Source organism: Mizuhopecten yessoensis, unplaced genomic scaffold (genome assembly GCF_002113885.1).
Source record: "Mizuhopecten yessoensis strain PY_sf001 unplaced genomic scaffold, ASM211388v2 scaffold7833, whole genome shotgun sequence".
Classification (NCBI taxonomy): Eukaryota; Metazoa; Mollusca; class Bivalvia; order Pectinida; family Pectinidae; genus Mizuhopecten; species Mizuhopecten yessoensis.
The window spans coordinates 120,642-136,808 of NW_018407245.1; the positions used below are offsets into that span (position 1 = coordinate 120,642).

Sequence of the window (16,167 nt, forward strand, 5' to 3'; positions counted from 1 at the left end):
GGTATTATCTATGACATATAACCCTTGGGGATGTCACCTACATGTACAAACATGACAAGGTGTTATATCTGCTGGTATTATTTATGACATATAACACTTTGAGATGTCACCTATATGTACATACATGACAAGGTGGTATATCTGCTGGTATTATGTATGACATCTAACACTTGGGGATGTCACCTAAATGTACATACATGACAAGGAGGTATATCTGCTGGTATTATGTTTGACATATAGCGCTTGGGGATGTCCCCTCCATGTACCTACATGACAAGGTGGTAGATCTGCTGGTATTATGTATGACATATACCACTTGGGGATGTCCCCTACATGTACATACATGACAAGGGGTGATATCTGCTGGTATTATGTATGACATATAACACTTGGGGATGTCACCTACATGACAAGGTGTTATATATGCTGGTATTCTCCTGTAATTAAATCAGCACTGAAGATTTGCAGTATGAAAAGTGCTCAGAAAACGATGGCTAATGTTACTGCTAAAATCTGGTACATGTACAACACTCTTACAGTATATAGGGAAACCGAAAAAGCAATGTGACCAATACTTCTCATTTATTAGTTCCATTTTGATGTTGCATGCTCAGTAATGTACACTGTATATATATTTATGTACATGAACACAATTATGAGACCAAGCAAAACTGGATACTTTTTAAGTGTGTTTGGTGAGATATTTTAAAGTTGTAATTACATTAGTTTGAATTGGCATGTCTCACTCAAATATTTGAAACTAAAAATAAGTTAAAATTTGTATTTACCTTTCTTGACCTCTGGTTCGGTACGTTCGTCCTTACTTGCACTGCTTTTGGACTTCTTTTCCGCCTCCTTTTTTTCCTTTGGCTTTGGTTGGCTTTCTGATGTATCATGATCATCTCCTTCTGATTTCATTTGTGCAGCTTTTAGTGCCTCAGCTTTTTTCTTTTTAATTTTCTTTTTCTTTTCTTTCTTAACAGGCAGGTCCCAAAACTTCTTGACTGCTTCCTCAACCGGTTTGTTTTCTACATCTTCCTCATGCATGTTACCATCACGCTCCTGCTTTTGATCTGATGTCACGTCTTCGTCACCTTGCGATTTCCGTGTGTGTCTTTTAGCTTTCAAAATCTTCCTAACTTCACTTTCGCCCGCTGATACGTAACTCACTGAAGACTGCAGCTCGTGGTTACTGAGGGAAGCTTTAAGGTCCGACAAACTTTCAAAGCTTACTTCAGATAATACTTTACTTTCACTCGCTTGGTTGTTGGAATCCATAACTTTGCTCCGTCTTTTTCTGGTCTTTTTGCTTCCATCTTCCTGGTTTTTCTCGTCTACTGGAGAATCCAGTGACGTTTCAGTGGCAGCCTCAGTTGGTGTCTCAGACTCTGTACCCTTGCCATCTATCTGTTGAGTTGGATTTTCACTACTTGGTGGTATGGCAATATTAGATGCAGAGTCAATATCTGGTTTCTTGAAGTTCAGTAGTGACTTAATTCCTAACTCAATTTCTTGAGTTGAGAGTTTGTTGAAATCTGCCATCTCACATAGTATCACATCTCTCGGTAATCTTTACTTCCATCCATTTGGTTTCTATCCTTAGAAAAATAAAAAATAAACATATTTTTCATCATTTCTCATTGAAATATAGGCTTATATAGAAGTATGATAAAGTGTCAACTTTACTAGTAATATTAATTGTATGATGTTATAGAGATGTATGGGATCTTCCAAAAGTAAAAAGGAACTGAGTAGTTATGAATGAAGAATACATGTCCATATTTGGCATCTTTTATATAAAATTAACTTGAACAAGAGATAAAAAAGAGATATCAAGCTACCTTTTTATTTCTATCTCAAACCCTTTAACAGATCTTGTTTGTATTCTGAGACACATAGAGGGCCATATTATAACATTGATCTTGCAACCCTTTGATGTTATTGAAACACTCCAAAAACTGCCAAATTCACTATAAAAATTCTTGCAGTAATATGGTGCCAAATATGATGTGACGATAAATTAGTACAGATCAATGTGTTTGATCTGTCAATGGAATCTTCCAGTCCAATTTATACATCATTTTTTTGGGCTGCAAATTTGAGAAAAGGAACATACTTTCCTCTCAAAGTGTAAAAAATGTATGCACCAAAATATGTATTTAGCATACACCAAAACATATGCATTATCACATTTCAATAGAGAATATTACTATATATATAAACTGCTTCAATTGATTTTAAATATTTTCCTTGAAGAAATGAAGCATCAATTTTACAGAATCTGGGATCTTTGCATATTTAATGCATCTTTTAACTATATATGGTCATGTCTATTTGATCACGACCCTTCAGGTGATAACTGCAGGATATTGTAATAACTTATGATTAACGTAATGTCAGGCCAAAGGGTCATATTGATAAAGAAAACACTGTCAAACTATATAATTCCATTATTTGAGTGCCACAATCGCTAGCTCTCACACTCTCTCTAATGTGTTATTAATTATAAATATAAAGACATTGAGTTGACAAAGAGAACAACAGCTCAAAAGACTGAATAGGTTATATAAACCCCATTTCCCCAGTAGAACTCGTTCTGAGGGGCGTTTTTGCTTCTGAGTATACATATATGAAAGAAAGATCTACAAACAATGTTTCAGCCAATATAATTATGTAGCGGAACCCGAATGGGTCATTCTGAATTAATTGAGAACCAGGAATCTTGTTGCAATATCTGGGTGAAGTCTTGGCAAGGGGATGTCTGGACCTACGTGCCGACGTACAGGTCCAGATCAATTGGTCAAGAGTCTCTACAGTTCGAAGTTCGAATCCCGGTTTTGCCGTGCATTTGTCCGCTCTCCTGTTAAAACGTTTTCTGTCATAGATGTAGGCCCTATTTTCAAGTTAAGTTAACCACATAGAAAAAAAACAGGTATGCCAAGAACTATCTACGATCTTTACAGTGCCTACTGTATCTGAAGAAGAAGAATGCTAGTGTCTAAATCGAAACCAAAAGTCGGCAATTACAAATTACCGTATTGCAAATACAGGAAGATACAACCTTGACATCATAAAAACAAGAACTCTTCCTGACATACAATTAAAATGCAATGAACGAACAACACGCTTCCAAAAAACCCATAAGCACACAAAAGCAGTCTACGAGTCTACCTGCTCAAATTCAAAACATGGACGCTGCCATTTTGAATGTTGCATTATGGAAATTATTTCACTGTTTTATATTTTTTTCTTTATTAACTATTACAATTGTTATATCATATTTTTAGATTATTCAATTAATTATCCGGTGAAAATCTCTGTCATTAGACGAAAATAAAATTATATGATTCCTGTTACCGAAGGAACGGGAGTTCAGAGTGACATTATGGCGGCTTTCATGAAAAGTTGACATAATAACACGAGAATGTAAACTTATGTAAAATCAAGTAACTGATAGCTACCCCGAGCATGTTTCGCACTGCCGGTTACTATCGTGGTGTGAATTGTCCATACTTTGCCAGCGGACTTTGTGAACGCCCGCATTGTCACTTCAGACACGTCAAACAAGATCAGAATGAAGGTAGAAAATTAAATGATAAACAAAAAAGTAGACCCGTTGTAATTAATCACGCCACTCGTGTCTTCATTGCCAGGAAGTTTAAAGGCATAAGAGTGGCATTTATAAAAGCTTGATCATCTGAACAAATGATCTAGACAAATCGTAAGAGCCTATGGTGATTATTAACAAGTCTTGCAAAAAGAAAAACAATCGTAAATAAGACGGGTAAATTGTTCACTTTCTCCAAAATAATGGCTTTTCCTACAGACTAAGACGTTTTGGAAACTTTTGTCACGTGTTTCTTACTCAGATTGATGAGCAAGATAAGTGTAGGCTTCTTTTCACTCTCTTTAGGTATCACGGATACTGTTTTTAATTTATGTGTATAATATATTTATATATATATATAAGAGAAGGAGAAATGCACGGCTAGACCATGTGACCATGTTTCGAACCCGGGACCCTCCGAACTCTAACCAACTGATCTTTCTGGTCATCAGGATTGACATAGTACAGTTCTGCTTCTTTCCTCTCCCCTTTTTATAAATCTTCACCCCAAAAGACACAACTATTTACCACCCAAATTTGATAATCCCCTTAATTGCCAAGCATTCAACCAGTGCTTGAAACAAGGGTTGGCAAGCTCAACAACTTTGTTGTAGGAGAACGAGAAATGCATGGCCAGACCAGGTTCAAAACTGGGTGCTCCAACCCTATACAGAATTAAAAGCTCTTTTACCAATTGAGCTTCGATTCTTGTTTAGTTCTGCTACAGGTTAATTGAGATACTTGACAAGTAGTACACTTGTCCAGTTCACCATGAGCTATAGGTGAATTGGGTAGCTATTCGTGGCAGGTTTTAATTGTACATTGGATTACAGTCACGTTCTTGCTTAAGCCTAGGCCTCGGCTCAGTAAGTTAGAGCAGCAGACTTGGAAGCGAAGGGTTGCTGGTGTGATCCCTGGTGGACATCCTATTATATAGTCTCTTTCCTGTTGCAAATGACACTTCCTTTTAGTTTGGTGACAGGCTATAGCTAGGGTCTGTTTTCTTTAATGCTGTTTCAAATAGTTCGACCGAAGTTGTTCTTTACGAAAAAAGTGATGGACCTAGTAATATAATATGATGGTGCTTTCTAGCAAGCCTTGGAAAAATCTTTCAAGGCCGCTGGTTCAATCCCCACTGGAAGTTCTATTAACTGATGCATACAGAAAAAGATACATCTGGGATGAATTCAAACCAGGAATCTTGACAACTGATCTACTGACAGTTGATCTATCACCTGAGCTACTTTGTAATCATAAGATATCAGTGATTGAACCAGGCTGTATATGTCTGGTTCAATTTACCTCTGGTCTATATTTGAGGTCTTTGCCTCTGAACATGCATAGACAGATTTAGTGGGTTGCATGATGCCCTCCCTTAAATAGCATTGGTATTTTGGAGATTATTTACCTTAAAAATGACCTAACTATGTACATGTATCCCCATCCTCTAATATAACATGTGGGACATACATGTACATTCTTGTTATAATATTGGAAGTGAGGGCCATCTGACCTCTGACAGAAATGTGCTCTAATAGCTGAAAACATCAGTTGTTTTACTATTGACAGATTTTTTTGTAACACTGAAAATATCTATACATTTTGTAAGAATTAAAGCACACATGCATGTAGAGGCATACATATAGAATGTTACAGGAAATACAGTCCCAAATAAATCAAGCCAACTTCTACACGATCATCATGATAATGTTCATTCCTGCAAATTTTTGGTCTCCTGCTTCCTTTAACTGATCAAGATTCCATGAAGTTGTAGTTTATACTTGTAATGATAATTTCTGATGTAAATGTGATGTTCCAATATATTACAGAAATATATTCCACAAATCATTTTAATAACCCGAAGAAGCTCTAAAACAGTCAATTTCATTCAAAGACTTGGTCAGTCTGTAATATGGTTACATAGAAAATTACTGCTGTTGACATCACAATACCTCAGAGAGGCTTCTTTCTTATCCTAAAATATTTCTCCAGCTATTGTTAGAAATTCTTGAAATCTGGAACTATTGAAACAGTGCTGTTGTCAAAGTCGATCTCTGTATTGCTTTCAGATCTGAATAGCAGGCCAAAGACTCCAACTCCCTCAAAAGATGCAAGCTCATATTTGGAGAAGCTCTCTGATGGACAATTCCCATTGACCAGTGAATCTATCAAGTCCTACTCCAAGGATAATGATGTGGACGTTGATGAAGAGAAATCTAACAATCACCAAATTCTTAACAAATATACAGGTGAACCCATAATCAATGAGAAAAGTGAATGTTATGAGTTGGGACCAAATATAAATGAAGTCAATAAATACACGGGGAAACCTGTGGAGTACAACAAATACACTGGAGAACCTATTTATCATAAAGAGGATAGTTCATCGTCATCTCTGAACAAACGATGGACAGAGGCGGTGCTTGGGAGTGACACCCCAACCTATAATCCTACTCCATTAAGTGAATTACAGAAGAGAAACGCAAATCCAAATCTGAACAAATATTCATTGTTGGCAAGTACTATCTCTTCCAGCCAAGAGTATGATCCCGAATCAAACTACTCCACCTCGACCAAAGTCCACCACGTGTCCGTTCCACAGGTTGGCCGTCCCTCCTACAGCAGTAAGAGGTCCTGTAGCTATGATCCTGCAAATGTCAAGTATAAAAAACCGGTTCTCAAAAGACAACGTGTGGCTTCATTCTTTGATGCAAAATTTAGTTCAGACGAAGAAGAAGAAAATAAAAATGTTGAAAAAGATGGAAAAGATGAAAAAACAGTTTCAAGTGATAAGGAAGACAAATTTCATCTGAAGGATGTCAATTACTTTGAGAAACTTTTAGATGGACCCAAGGATGTGGATGAAAAGAAAAGTCGTGTTAAGGTTGAAAGTGATGATTCCTTGGATTCTCTGGATGAAGATGTGGATGTCACACCGTTACTTGAAAAGTGTCGAAGACGTTCACAGTCTGGGGGAAACGAACAGGACAGTACAGAGGAGAAAACAGATGTTAAATCCAAAGTCTCCAATGTAGATACAGGGGACAGTTCCTCTTTACACTCTAAAACAGAAACCGTCTCTAAGAAAGGCAAAGAAAGCTCTGATTTAACTGATAAAAAGACAAAGAAAAAATCCACAGCTGAATCGGTCCCCAGTACTGGTGACAAAAATGACAAATCTACTGAAATTTGTGATAGAAATGACAAGAAAAATCATATTGCTTCGTCATCACATTCAAAATCTTCCCATCATGGATCAAATAAATCACAGAAGGAAACTTCATCATCAAAAATATCTCAGGGGAACGGGATTTCAACTCATAAATCAACTAAGGAGTCATCGAAAAATTCCCAACCTGGGACTAGTAATTCATCTCACAAATCTTCAAAGGAGTCGTCATCGAAATCCTCACATCATCACAAAACCGAATATAGCAAATCTTCACATAACAGTGATAAGAGCTCACACCACTCTTCATCGAAAAAGCCTCATTCAAGCACATCGTTATGTAAGGTCAAGGACAAAAGCAAATCCCGAGATTCACAAGACAGCAAATCGTCAGAAACTGAAAATCACCTTGTGTGTGATACTGACAAGTCAAACGATTTATCAAAATCATCATCATCTTCATCATCATCAAATAATCATCGCAAACATTCACGACATTCAAATTCTGAATCATCGTCGTCATCTTCAGACAAACACCAGCATAATTCAGAAAGAGGTCACGATACAAATTCTGTTCACACTTCGTCACATAGCTCGGGGTCTAGTAAAGGTAGCAAGGACATGAAAAATAGAGCCAAACAAAAAGACGACAAGACTAGTAAAAACGATAAAAAGCGGACCAAGTCGGTGAGTTCTGAAAGGCGGAAGTCTTCAGAGACGATCAAGAAAAAGATTGTGGACATCAACATTGATCTTTTTGGTGCAAACAGTGAGGACGAGGAGGACGATGAGGATTTGGTGGAGGTGCCGATGGCGTCAGACGGACATATATCGGAGAGTGACATGGTGGCGTTTCTCAATGATAGTGATTACTCCGATGAAGACATTGACAGATATGATGAGTGTTTAAGAATCTTTCAGGAAAACAAAGGAGTAAAGAATAACACCAACAAAAAGGTATAGTACTAGCTAGTTCACACTTTTAAAAGTAAATGACATCTGGTAGAAAGCTTAAGGCTCATGCATCCTCAGGGTGATGATATTTTGCCTGCAGCATGCATGGGCGAATCAAAAGCTATTAGTTTTGTTCTATCCTGATTAACAATTCACAAGGTCAGATGTACAAGTGCTGAAAATTTTGAACAATTTCTTTTGAATAGCCGAGAGGCCTAGCTAGCTAGGCTGATCTTTAATTGACTAGTAAAGCATGCTGGGAAGAATGGCTACCAAGTTTCTTTTGAATAGCCTGGAGGCCTACATTGTAGCTAGCTAGGCTGATCTTTAATTGACTAGTAAAGCATGCTGGGAAGAATGGCTACCAAGTTTCTTTCGAATAGCCTCCAGGCCTACATTGTAGCTAGCTAGGCTGATCTTTAATTGACTAGTAAAACATGCTGGGAAGAATGGTTACCAAGTTTCTTTTGAATAGCCTGGAGGCGTACATTGTAGCTAGCTAGGCTGATCTCTAATTGACTAGTAAAGCATGCTGGGAAGAATGGCTACCAAGGTTCTTTTGAATAGCCTCGAGGCCTAACTAGCTAGGCTGATCTTTAATTGACTAGCATAGCATGCTGGGAAGAATGGCTACCAAGGTTCTTTTGAATAGCCTCGAGGCCTAACTAGCTAGGCTGATCTTTAATTGACTAGCATAGCATGCTGGGAAGAATGGCTACCAAGTTTCTTTAGAATAGCCTCCAGGCCTACATTGTAGCTAGCTAGGATGATCTTTTATTGACTAGTAAAGCATGCTGGGAAGAATGGCTACCAAGTTTCTTTCAAAAGAATAACCTTTATAGCTTTCCTTTAACAACCTATTTTCAATAACCAAAAGTCATGGGTTGATGATATTTGGGATTAAGGGCTATATACATGTACAGAGTTTGTTCAACTGAATGACCTCGCAAGACTTTCAAAGTCACTGGGGTCAAATGTGTTTAAATCTTGTATCAGATTGTTTTGAATAACCAAGAGTCAATATTAATGCAGAGGTAAGAATATTTAGCCTGTAGCTGCAGCTGTATTTAGGCTATTTAAGTGTTTTTGACCTTGGTCCACTTTTAAGCATTAAAGTGTATGATAAGTATCAAGTGATCACATGAATACTGTAGGCCCATTGGGCCTCTTTTCTAGTGTTTTAAATAAGTGTTATTTTTAACTTATTTGTGATCATCAGGCATACAATAAATGGCTGTCATTGTGTGGCCATTTTGAAACTTTTAACTGAAGAACGTTAATGCTGAAGCCAGGAAACGATATATCAAGTGATAGCATCTGTAGGCCTTTTGTTAACACTGGTATATATATATATATACTGTTACAGTGTTCAAGCTAAGTAATTAATGTAATATTTGGAATTAGATTCATTAAAAACAAAACAAAATTAGCATTTGTTAGTGTTCATGTATATACTGTAGATTTTATTGTCACATAAATTGAAAACTTCTGTGTGAAAGCTAAATAAATTAGTTGCTATGATATAATATATCCTCTGTGTATACGAACGGTATCAATATAATTGATGAATTTCATTGGGACTAATTGCAATTTCCCTCTACCATTTTCTTTGTCAGAAATCATCTCCAGAAAAATCTCATGATGCACAGAACCCATCAGCTCCTTCTGGCAAGCAACGTATGGCACACAAGAAAGAATCAGAGGTATACATACACTTCACTGAATATATTAGCTTTGTCCAGAAATATACAAGATGCAGTATACGATCGTTGGGCCCTGTTGTATAGATTGTGTGACCCTTTATGTGTAGATAATGAGATCATTTAATTTATTATTTTAGATTATGAGGAAACTAAAGGTGTTTGAGAAACCAAAGTCGAAGATGTCTCCGGCCGAAGTGATGCACAACCGTTTCCTCCAGATACAGGAGAAGGCTCGGAATGCTGCTGCTGCTGCTGCTACTTCAAATAATGGAACAGCCTCGTCCTCAACAGTGAGTCTACCATTATATGTCCTACTGATACGTATATTTCAAGAAACCTTTATTTAATATTCCAGCTGTCTTCCATGGTTCTGGAGCAAGTTACACGGTTCATACATGTACAGGCCATGAAAAGTGCTGGAATCAAGGACAGTGTTTGAAAATTAAAGAACGGTACATGTACTGAAAATAGGTGTTTTCTGGAAGCATGGACTGGAGACAACTACATACCATGTATTTTTTTCTAAGGTTTCAGGTGAGACCTACATGGGACGGTCGACTATTCCCTGTAGTGTAGTGCAGGGTTAATATGAAAATTTGTTAACAACTCGCTTGCCTTCAAGTATGCTTACATGTATATGAAAAAATACTCTGTTGTACTATCTCTATCAAGAATTTCCACAAGTCCATATATAGATTTACAATCAAAACTGACGGGAATAATTCATGTACAATTTGTATTTGTAACATGAAACCTGATTGATTAAATGCATTTGTTACCTATGCCAATCTTTTCTTCAGATTGTGTATAACGAATCGCGTTATATGTTGATGCAAAACATATATATATATAACTGTATACTGATTCTCTGATTGGCTATTTCTGCAAGCAGTATAGGTCTGTTCAATCAGAAAAGTATTGAAATTAATACACTTGGAATTTAAGCTGACTTAAATTGTACTTGATCAAGATTCTAGATAACAAGGGTCAAATGTATTAGTATCAACACACTCTGGACCGGGGAATCGTGTTTATCTTATAAAAACAATAGATATCAAGTTTGTCCAAATAAATGACCTTGACCCACTTTGGTCACTGGGGTCAAATGTGTGAAAAAGCTGAAACATAATTTTCTAAAGGTTCTCATAACCCAGGCCTTGAGTAGAAACATTAAACCTGTAGATTGCTATGATAAAAAGTTTGTTTGTCCAAATAAATGACCTTGACCCACTTTGGTCACTGGAGTCAAATGTATGAAAAAGCTGAAACAACTTTTTCTGCACGTTTTTGTATACTATAGGCATTGAGTAGGAACATTGACCTTGTAGCTTGCCGTGATAACTTTTTGTTCAGATAAGTGACAGTGCATTGATCAACTTAGAAAGTAGTGTTATCTTGCTTGCTATCAAATTTGTTTCAATTAAAACCTTTGAAAGTCAGAGATGTGCAATGCGTTTGCAAACAGGATTAAATGACAGGTGAGCAATGTTGGCCATTTCGGATTTTATTTGATTAGAATTTTTTTTTTTGTAAAAAGACAATAGTAGATAGTATTACAGTTATATTGCAAATTGTGTTCCTTTAAAATATTTGGTATAAATTAGTACAATCAGCTGATGCATGAATACATGCAGTTCCTGTATATACTGGAATATATTTTGTCAGATCTATATTTAGAATAGCATGCTGAAGTAAGCATATCTATATATTTAACATACAAATTACATACTGTATATTCTTTGTATGTGTAAAGTACAAAGTGTATGTGTATTAGAACTCTGGGTTATAAATAGCTTTGAGTTATATGTAAATTAGTACCATATATATCATTCAGCTGGTACATAGTTCCTGTACTCGGATATATTTTGTCAGATCTATTTTAAGAATAACATGCTGATGTCAGCATAGTCCCTCATAGATAGTCTTGATATTTAACATACTGAATGACTATTCTTTATACATGTATGGTAAACGGTGAATGTGTATTAATACCCTGGGCTATAAATAGATTTGAGTCATGAAGCCTTTGATCGGTGGTGCAATACCTGATATACCTGTGTAGTAGTATTATATACCTGTGTGTTATATCCTACCTGGTCTAGTGTGTCAGCCCACTGCAGACATCAGCTGTTACTGTGATAGGGCTGCCATGGATTTTCATGTAAATGTCATGTATGATAGTTACATATGACATGACAGTGTGAAAGTATGACTTAATCTTTTGTTAAAAAGGTCAATATTTTTGTTATAACAGTATTGGACAACTTCTACAAAATAAAAAAACATTTAATGCTATGATGGTTTTGGTGTTCAGTGTGAAAGGTTGAGGAAAAGGTGGGGTGCAGGGACAGGGGCGAGGGCAAGGAGGTGGTGGGGGAGCTATCACTAGTTAAAGTCCAACGATACTATTTTGGTCTTTTGCTAAAACAATGAATTTATTTGCAGGCAAAAACATTTATGCTGTCTGGGAGTAAAAAAAGGACTGCCCACAACCTATCTACCTCAAAAAGTAATGGAACCTCCACAGATAAAGCAGTTATCAGCACAGCATCGCGGACAGAAAAGAGGAAGGCACGCACCCCTCATGTTGTAAGTTATTGTACAGGAACATTCGTCACATTTAAAAATAAAATCATCAATCATATCTAAGGATGTATGCTATCTTACAACTTATACTTTGAATTTTTGTTGCATTCTTGTAAGTTTATTACCCAAATTGTATCTGCATACAATACCGGGTATCTTGTGTACCTTACAAATATGAAATAGAAAACAATTTTAATACTACTTATCATAAAGGATCCCTGTACCAATGCCAAAAATACTAACTATCCAATGGAAATTATTTCTAAGCTTGACTTGCTAACGCTTAAGCTTTAATAAATCATTTCTGAAAAGATTAAGGGGAGGTAACTGCATATATGAAAAATTTAGTCGTTTTTTGCCCACATTGGGACAGGTATTCTTAAAGATATTTAACCATTCCTTAGTGTTGAACTCTTACAGGGTATGTGAATTAGATACCTGTTGCGGAGGGTAGTATATATAGATGAAAGATATTCTGAAGAATAAAGAAAATGAAACTGAATGATTGAATTTTAATGAACTTGATATGTGACATGATCCCTACCAAAAGGTTTGTTAAGGCCCCGTATCGGAGATACGGGTGCCCTATAGTAATCACTCTGTCTGTCTGTCCGTCTACAAATTCTGTTCTTGGTTGATAACTTTGGTATTTATTGACCGATGTTTATGAAACTTGGTCAAGAGGTTATATACATTGAGGTAAAAATTCAAGGTCAAAGGTCAAGGTCATTAGCTTCAACGGTCAAGGTCAAATTTTACATCTTTTCCCTGATGAACATTTTGTTATGATATCAAGAAGCCAAGTTGGTCGGAATTAAAGAATAAGTCAACTGATCAAAGTTCAGGGGCACTATGTTAATGGTCAAGGTCATTTGGCTCCAAAGGTCAAAGACAAAGTGGATCTCTGACTTTGACCCTGGCTCTTGATGTAGGAGGTATCTAAGGTGAAATAAAACAAATCAAAGCTAACAAATTAGTATTGCACCGGTATTTACATTTCTGTTAGCCCAGCAAATATGGAGGTGGAAGGAAACAAGACTCCGATCATAGCACATGTAAAATGTATATTTTGCTTCCTTGCGATTTATTTTGGAAGTCCAAACGTCAAGCTCAGCTATATGGGCAGATTGCTTCTTGATGACTATGGGGGATATATTGCCACAAGACGGGGCCCTTACTGACCTGTCAGTGTTCTAGTTTAAACTCGTTTCTTTTTTCATCTTTTTCAGTCTAACTTGGCAAGACCAACGATTCCATCAGAGTTTGGGGGTAAAGTGCCGATGAACGTCCGTCAACGATATCTCAATCTCATCATCGATGATTGTCTCAAAATTTACGATACTGATAAGGAAGCATTTGATAGGGTTTGTAAAACACATATTATATATCCATTCATGTAACATAGCCGTGTAGTGTCATCGTTTATGCGATGTTGCGTATGAAGTGGTATATATGCTGTGTTTAATTATAATATATTTGGGTTTTAAACGTACAGACATTTCTTTGCCACTTTGAGTGATTACATATAAACAGCAAAGTGTATGATATCTATATATATGATCGTGTAATGTTAACAATAAGATACAGAATTTGTATACCTGCAAATTTATAAAAAAAATATCTCGAAAGAGTTTCACGTAATTGGGTAATTTTCATTGAAATAATACACGAAAGTAATATACAGTTAAACACACTTTAGTGAAAATATGCTCAATTCATTAGCCAGTATTGACCAATCAGAGCGGACCGAGGGAAATAAATGGATACATTTTTTTCAGCATTACAGGGTCTACTCAGGAAGTATTACACCATATATTGATATAAATTGTTATAGGATCTCCCACCTAAGTTTTAATAACCTCATTCTATATTGATATACATTGTTTAATATCTGCATTGTTGCATGTGAAACACAGGAAAGAAGAGCATTAAGTAGCTGTACTCTCTATTGTAGGGCCAGCAGGAGGAGTCTGCGGTCTACAAGAGGGCTTCCAGTAAGACTGTTTACCTCAACATTGCTGTCAACACCATTAAGAGACTTCGTTCCGAGCAGGCTGGCCCATCCAACTCCAAAAAGCCAAAGCAAACTGTATTCACACTGTCACATGAGCAAATTCTCGGGGGCAAAAATGCCACAAAGACTACTTTTACAATCAATCGATCTGGGGGTGGTTCTAAAATACAGGAGGAAAACTTTAAAGGTAAATACTAGTGTTTAGTATATGGTTTTAAGTTAAGAATCATTATGTATAACTTTTGTATAGTACAAGATACTCTCAGAAATTTCATTCATTCAAATAAATCCTTGGTTGTGACCATATAATTTATTATATAATTCGATAATGATTTAATTTTGGCCTTGAAACTAGGAAGTGGAAAATTTTTGAAGTGTAAAAAATCTCATGTTATTCGGATTGAGTAAATAAGTGCGAATGGATCCACACACGAGTGTTTATTCAAAAATTATATAAATTAAAGACATAAAGATTATTATGATGTAGATTCAGAGACACTGCCGACGTGAACATTTCCACATACAAAAAATTCCACTTTAACAGTATAATACCAACATAGCAGTGTTCCAAACTAAATTTTCCCCCAAAAAAACTCAAACGTGAACTGACTTTTAAAAAAAATATTGAAAAAGTTTTCGTTCCTTCCTTTTTAATTATGATATTTGATTATAGTGGATAAGAATTAATTGACTTTGTGAATGTTATGTATCACAGCTGTCATAACATTGTTTTTTTTCTTCTAAGGTGCTGACTTGTACAAGCGCCTAAGCCGATATATTCTGGTAGAGGAACAGATGAAGGAGAATGGTTTTCCTAGACCCTCTCCCACTGAACCAGGCTCAGCAGTGTTCTTTGTGGAACCAAGGAAGAAAATCAATGTACAGTCGTCTAAACCAACAAGTGAGTAGTCTGTCTAATGTTATCTGAGAAAGATATTTTGTGTTGTAATTATTTTAATGTTATATTTGGTTAAACATACATCTTTTCTATATTCAAGGACACTTAAATTTAAACGATTATAAATATGAATAAAATGTATTTCTAAGTGTTGTTATAGAATATTTCAGTGAACAATTTATGTGAACCTGCCCTACCACATGGATTTTCTCCGGGTACTCCAGTTTCCTCCAACATTAAGACCCCCGCGCTAACATCCGGGTCAACAAGAGTGATTGATATAAGTTGAAATAACTTATCACATAATTGTTGTAAAATAAACAAAGTTTATGTTATATTATATATAATTTATGTAAATCTCTTTCTCCAAATTTATTTGAAGCTCACAACTTACATTGTATAGAAGAAAACTTGTTTGATTATATTTAGAATTTTTGATATTAATATCAATTTACAATAAATTTATGCTATAATACACTGGATTGTTTGACATGGATCTCCTGGCCCTGGGCAACATATCTGCAATCGTACATGTATGTATTAAGTTATTTTGTTTTTACAGACTATGAGAAACTCTGTATCCGATGTGGCAAGATGTTCACCGTGTACCCCAACGGAACGTATGCCAAAACGGAGGAGTGTACCTTTCACTGGGGCAAGGCATGGAAAAAACGTGGTAAGTCTTCTTTCCCAGTCTCAGCAGACATGGACTATAGTCTAAAAACATTGACAGGAAATCAATTAGTTAATGAGAAATCAATTTAGATTAACTTTAGGAACGTGGAGATATTCTTTGAAAGCATTTCTTGTTGATAACATATATAGGAATGTGTGATTTGCAGAACTTGTTCAGTGGTCACTGTCACTTATAACTTATGGAAATATATTTCTGTGATTTCAGTTGCTGGTATGATTGACACTAGGTATACGTGTTGTCAAGGTGACCTAACGACAGATGGTTGTCAGATTGCCAAGGTAAGCTTGTAAGCTTATCACTCAGACGTTGAACCAGTTTGAGATCAAACAGAGTGGTCATTGCTGTTCCTAATTGCAATTTCACGAAAATTCCTGAACTCGAGGAAATCCCTTAATTCAAGATTTTCCATTGGAAATCATTGCTAATGTTGAATAAAATTGACCTAACCTAAAGTTTTTTTCAAAGTCTAGCATTTGAAAATTTACTTAAAGGAATTTCTTTAAGTTAAAGGGGGCGAGAGGTGGGGGGGGGGGGGGGGC

General features: G+C 36.2%; 2 protein-coding genes across 7 annotated transcripts in view; one reads left to right on the forward strand and one right to left on the reverse strand.

The window, feature by feature from the left end:
• The window catches only part of LOC110454399 (terminal uridylyltransferase 4-like), a 37,755-nt gene extending 34,536 nt beyond the window's left edge, over positions 1-3,219 (reverse strand). Inside the window, exons 1-2 of one of the 6 annotated variants that reach the window (XM_021503876.1) lie at positions 3,172-3,219; positions 789-1,598 (exon numbers count right to left, since the gene is read on the reverse strand). In XM_021503876.1, coding sequence (XP_021359551.1) covers positions 789-1,542 — 754 coding nt within the window. In that variant the 5' untranslated portion in view covers positions 1,543-1,598; positions 3,172-3,219. The other 5 variants (XM_021503881.1, XM_021503882.1, XM_021503877.1 and 2 more) reach the window with 5 other exon arrangements.
• Positions 3,220-3,386: 167 nt separating this feature from the next.
• LOC110454411 (RNA exonuclease 1 homolog) overlaps positions 3,387-16,167 on the forward strand; it is a 16,670-nt gene continuing 3,889 nt past the window's right edge. The window contains exons 1-10 of the mRNA XM_021503897.1: positions 3,387-3,580; positions 5,677-7,733; positions 9,347-9,433; positions 9,571-9,723; positions 11,879-12,022; positions 13,249-13,383; positions 13,974-14,220; positions 14,779-14,934; positions 15,494-15,607; positions 15,833-15,906. Of these exons, the coding sequence (XP_021359572.1) occupies positions 3,469-3,580; positions 5,677-7,733; positions 9,347-9,433; positions 9,571-9,723; positions 11,879-12,022; positions 13,249-13,383; positions 13,974-14,220; positions 14,779-14,934; positions 15,494-15,607; positions 15,833-15,906 (3,279 nt within the window). The 5' untranslated portion in view covers positions 3,387-3,468. The remainder of the gene's footprint in view (positions 3,581-5,676; positions 7,734-9,346; positions 9,434-9,570; positions 9,724-11,878; positions 12,023-13,248; positions 13,384-13,973; positions 14,221-14,778; positions 14,935-15,493; positions 15,608-15,832; positions 15,907-16,167) is intronic.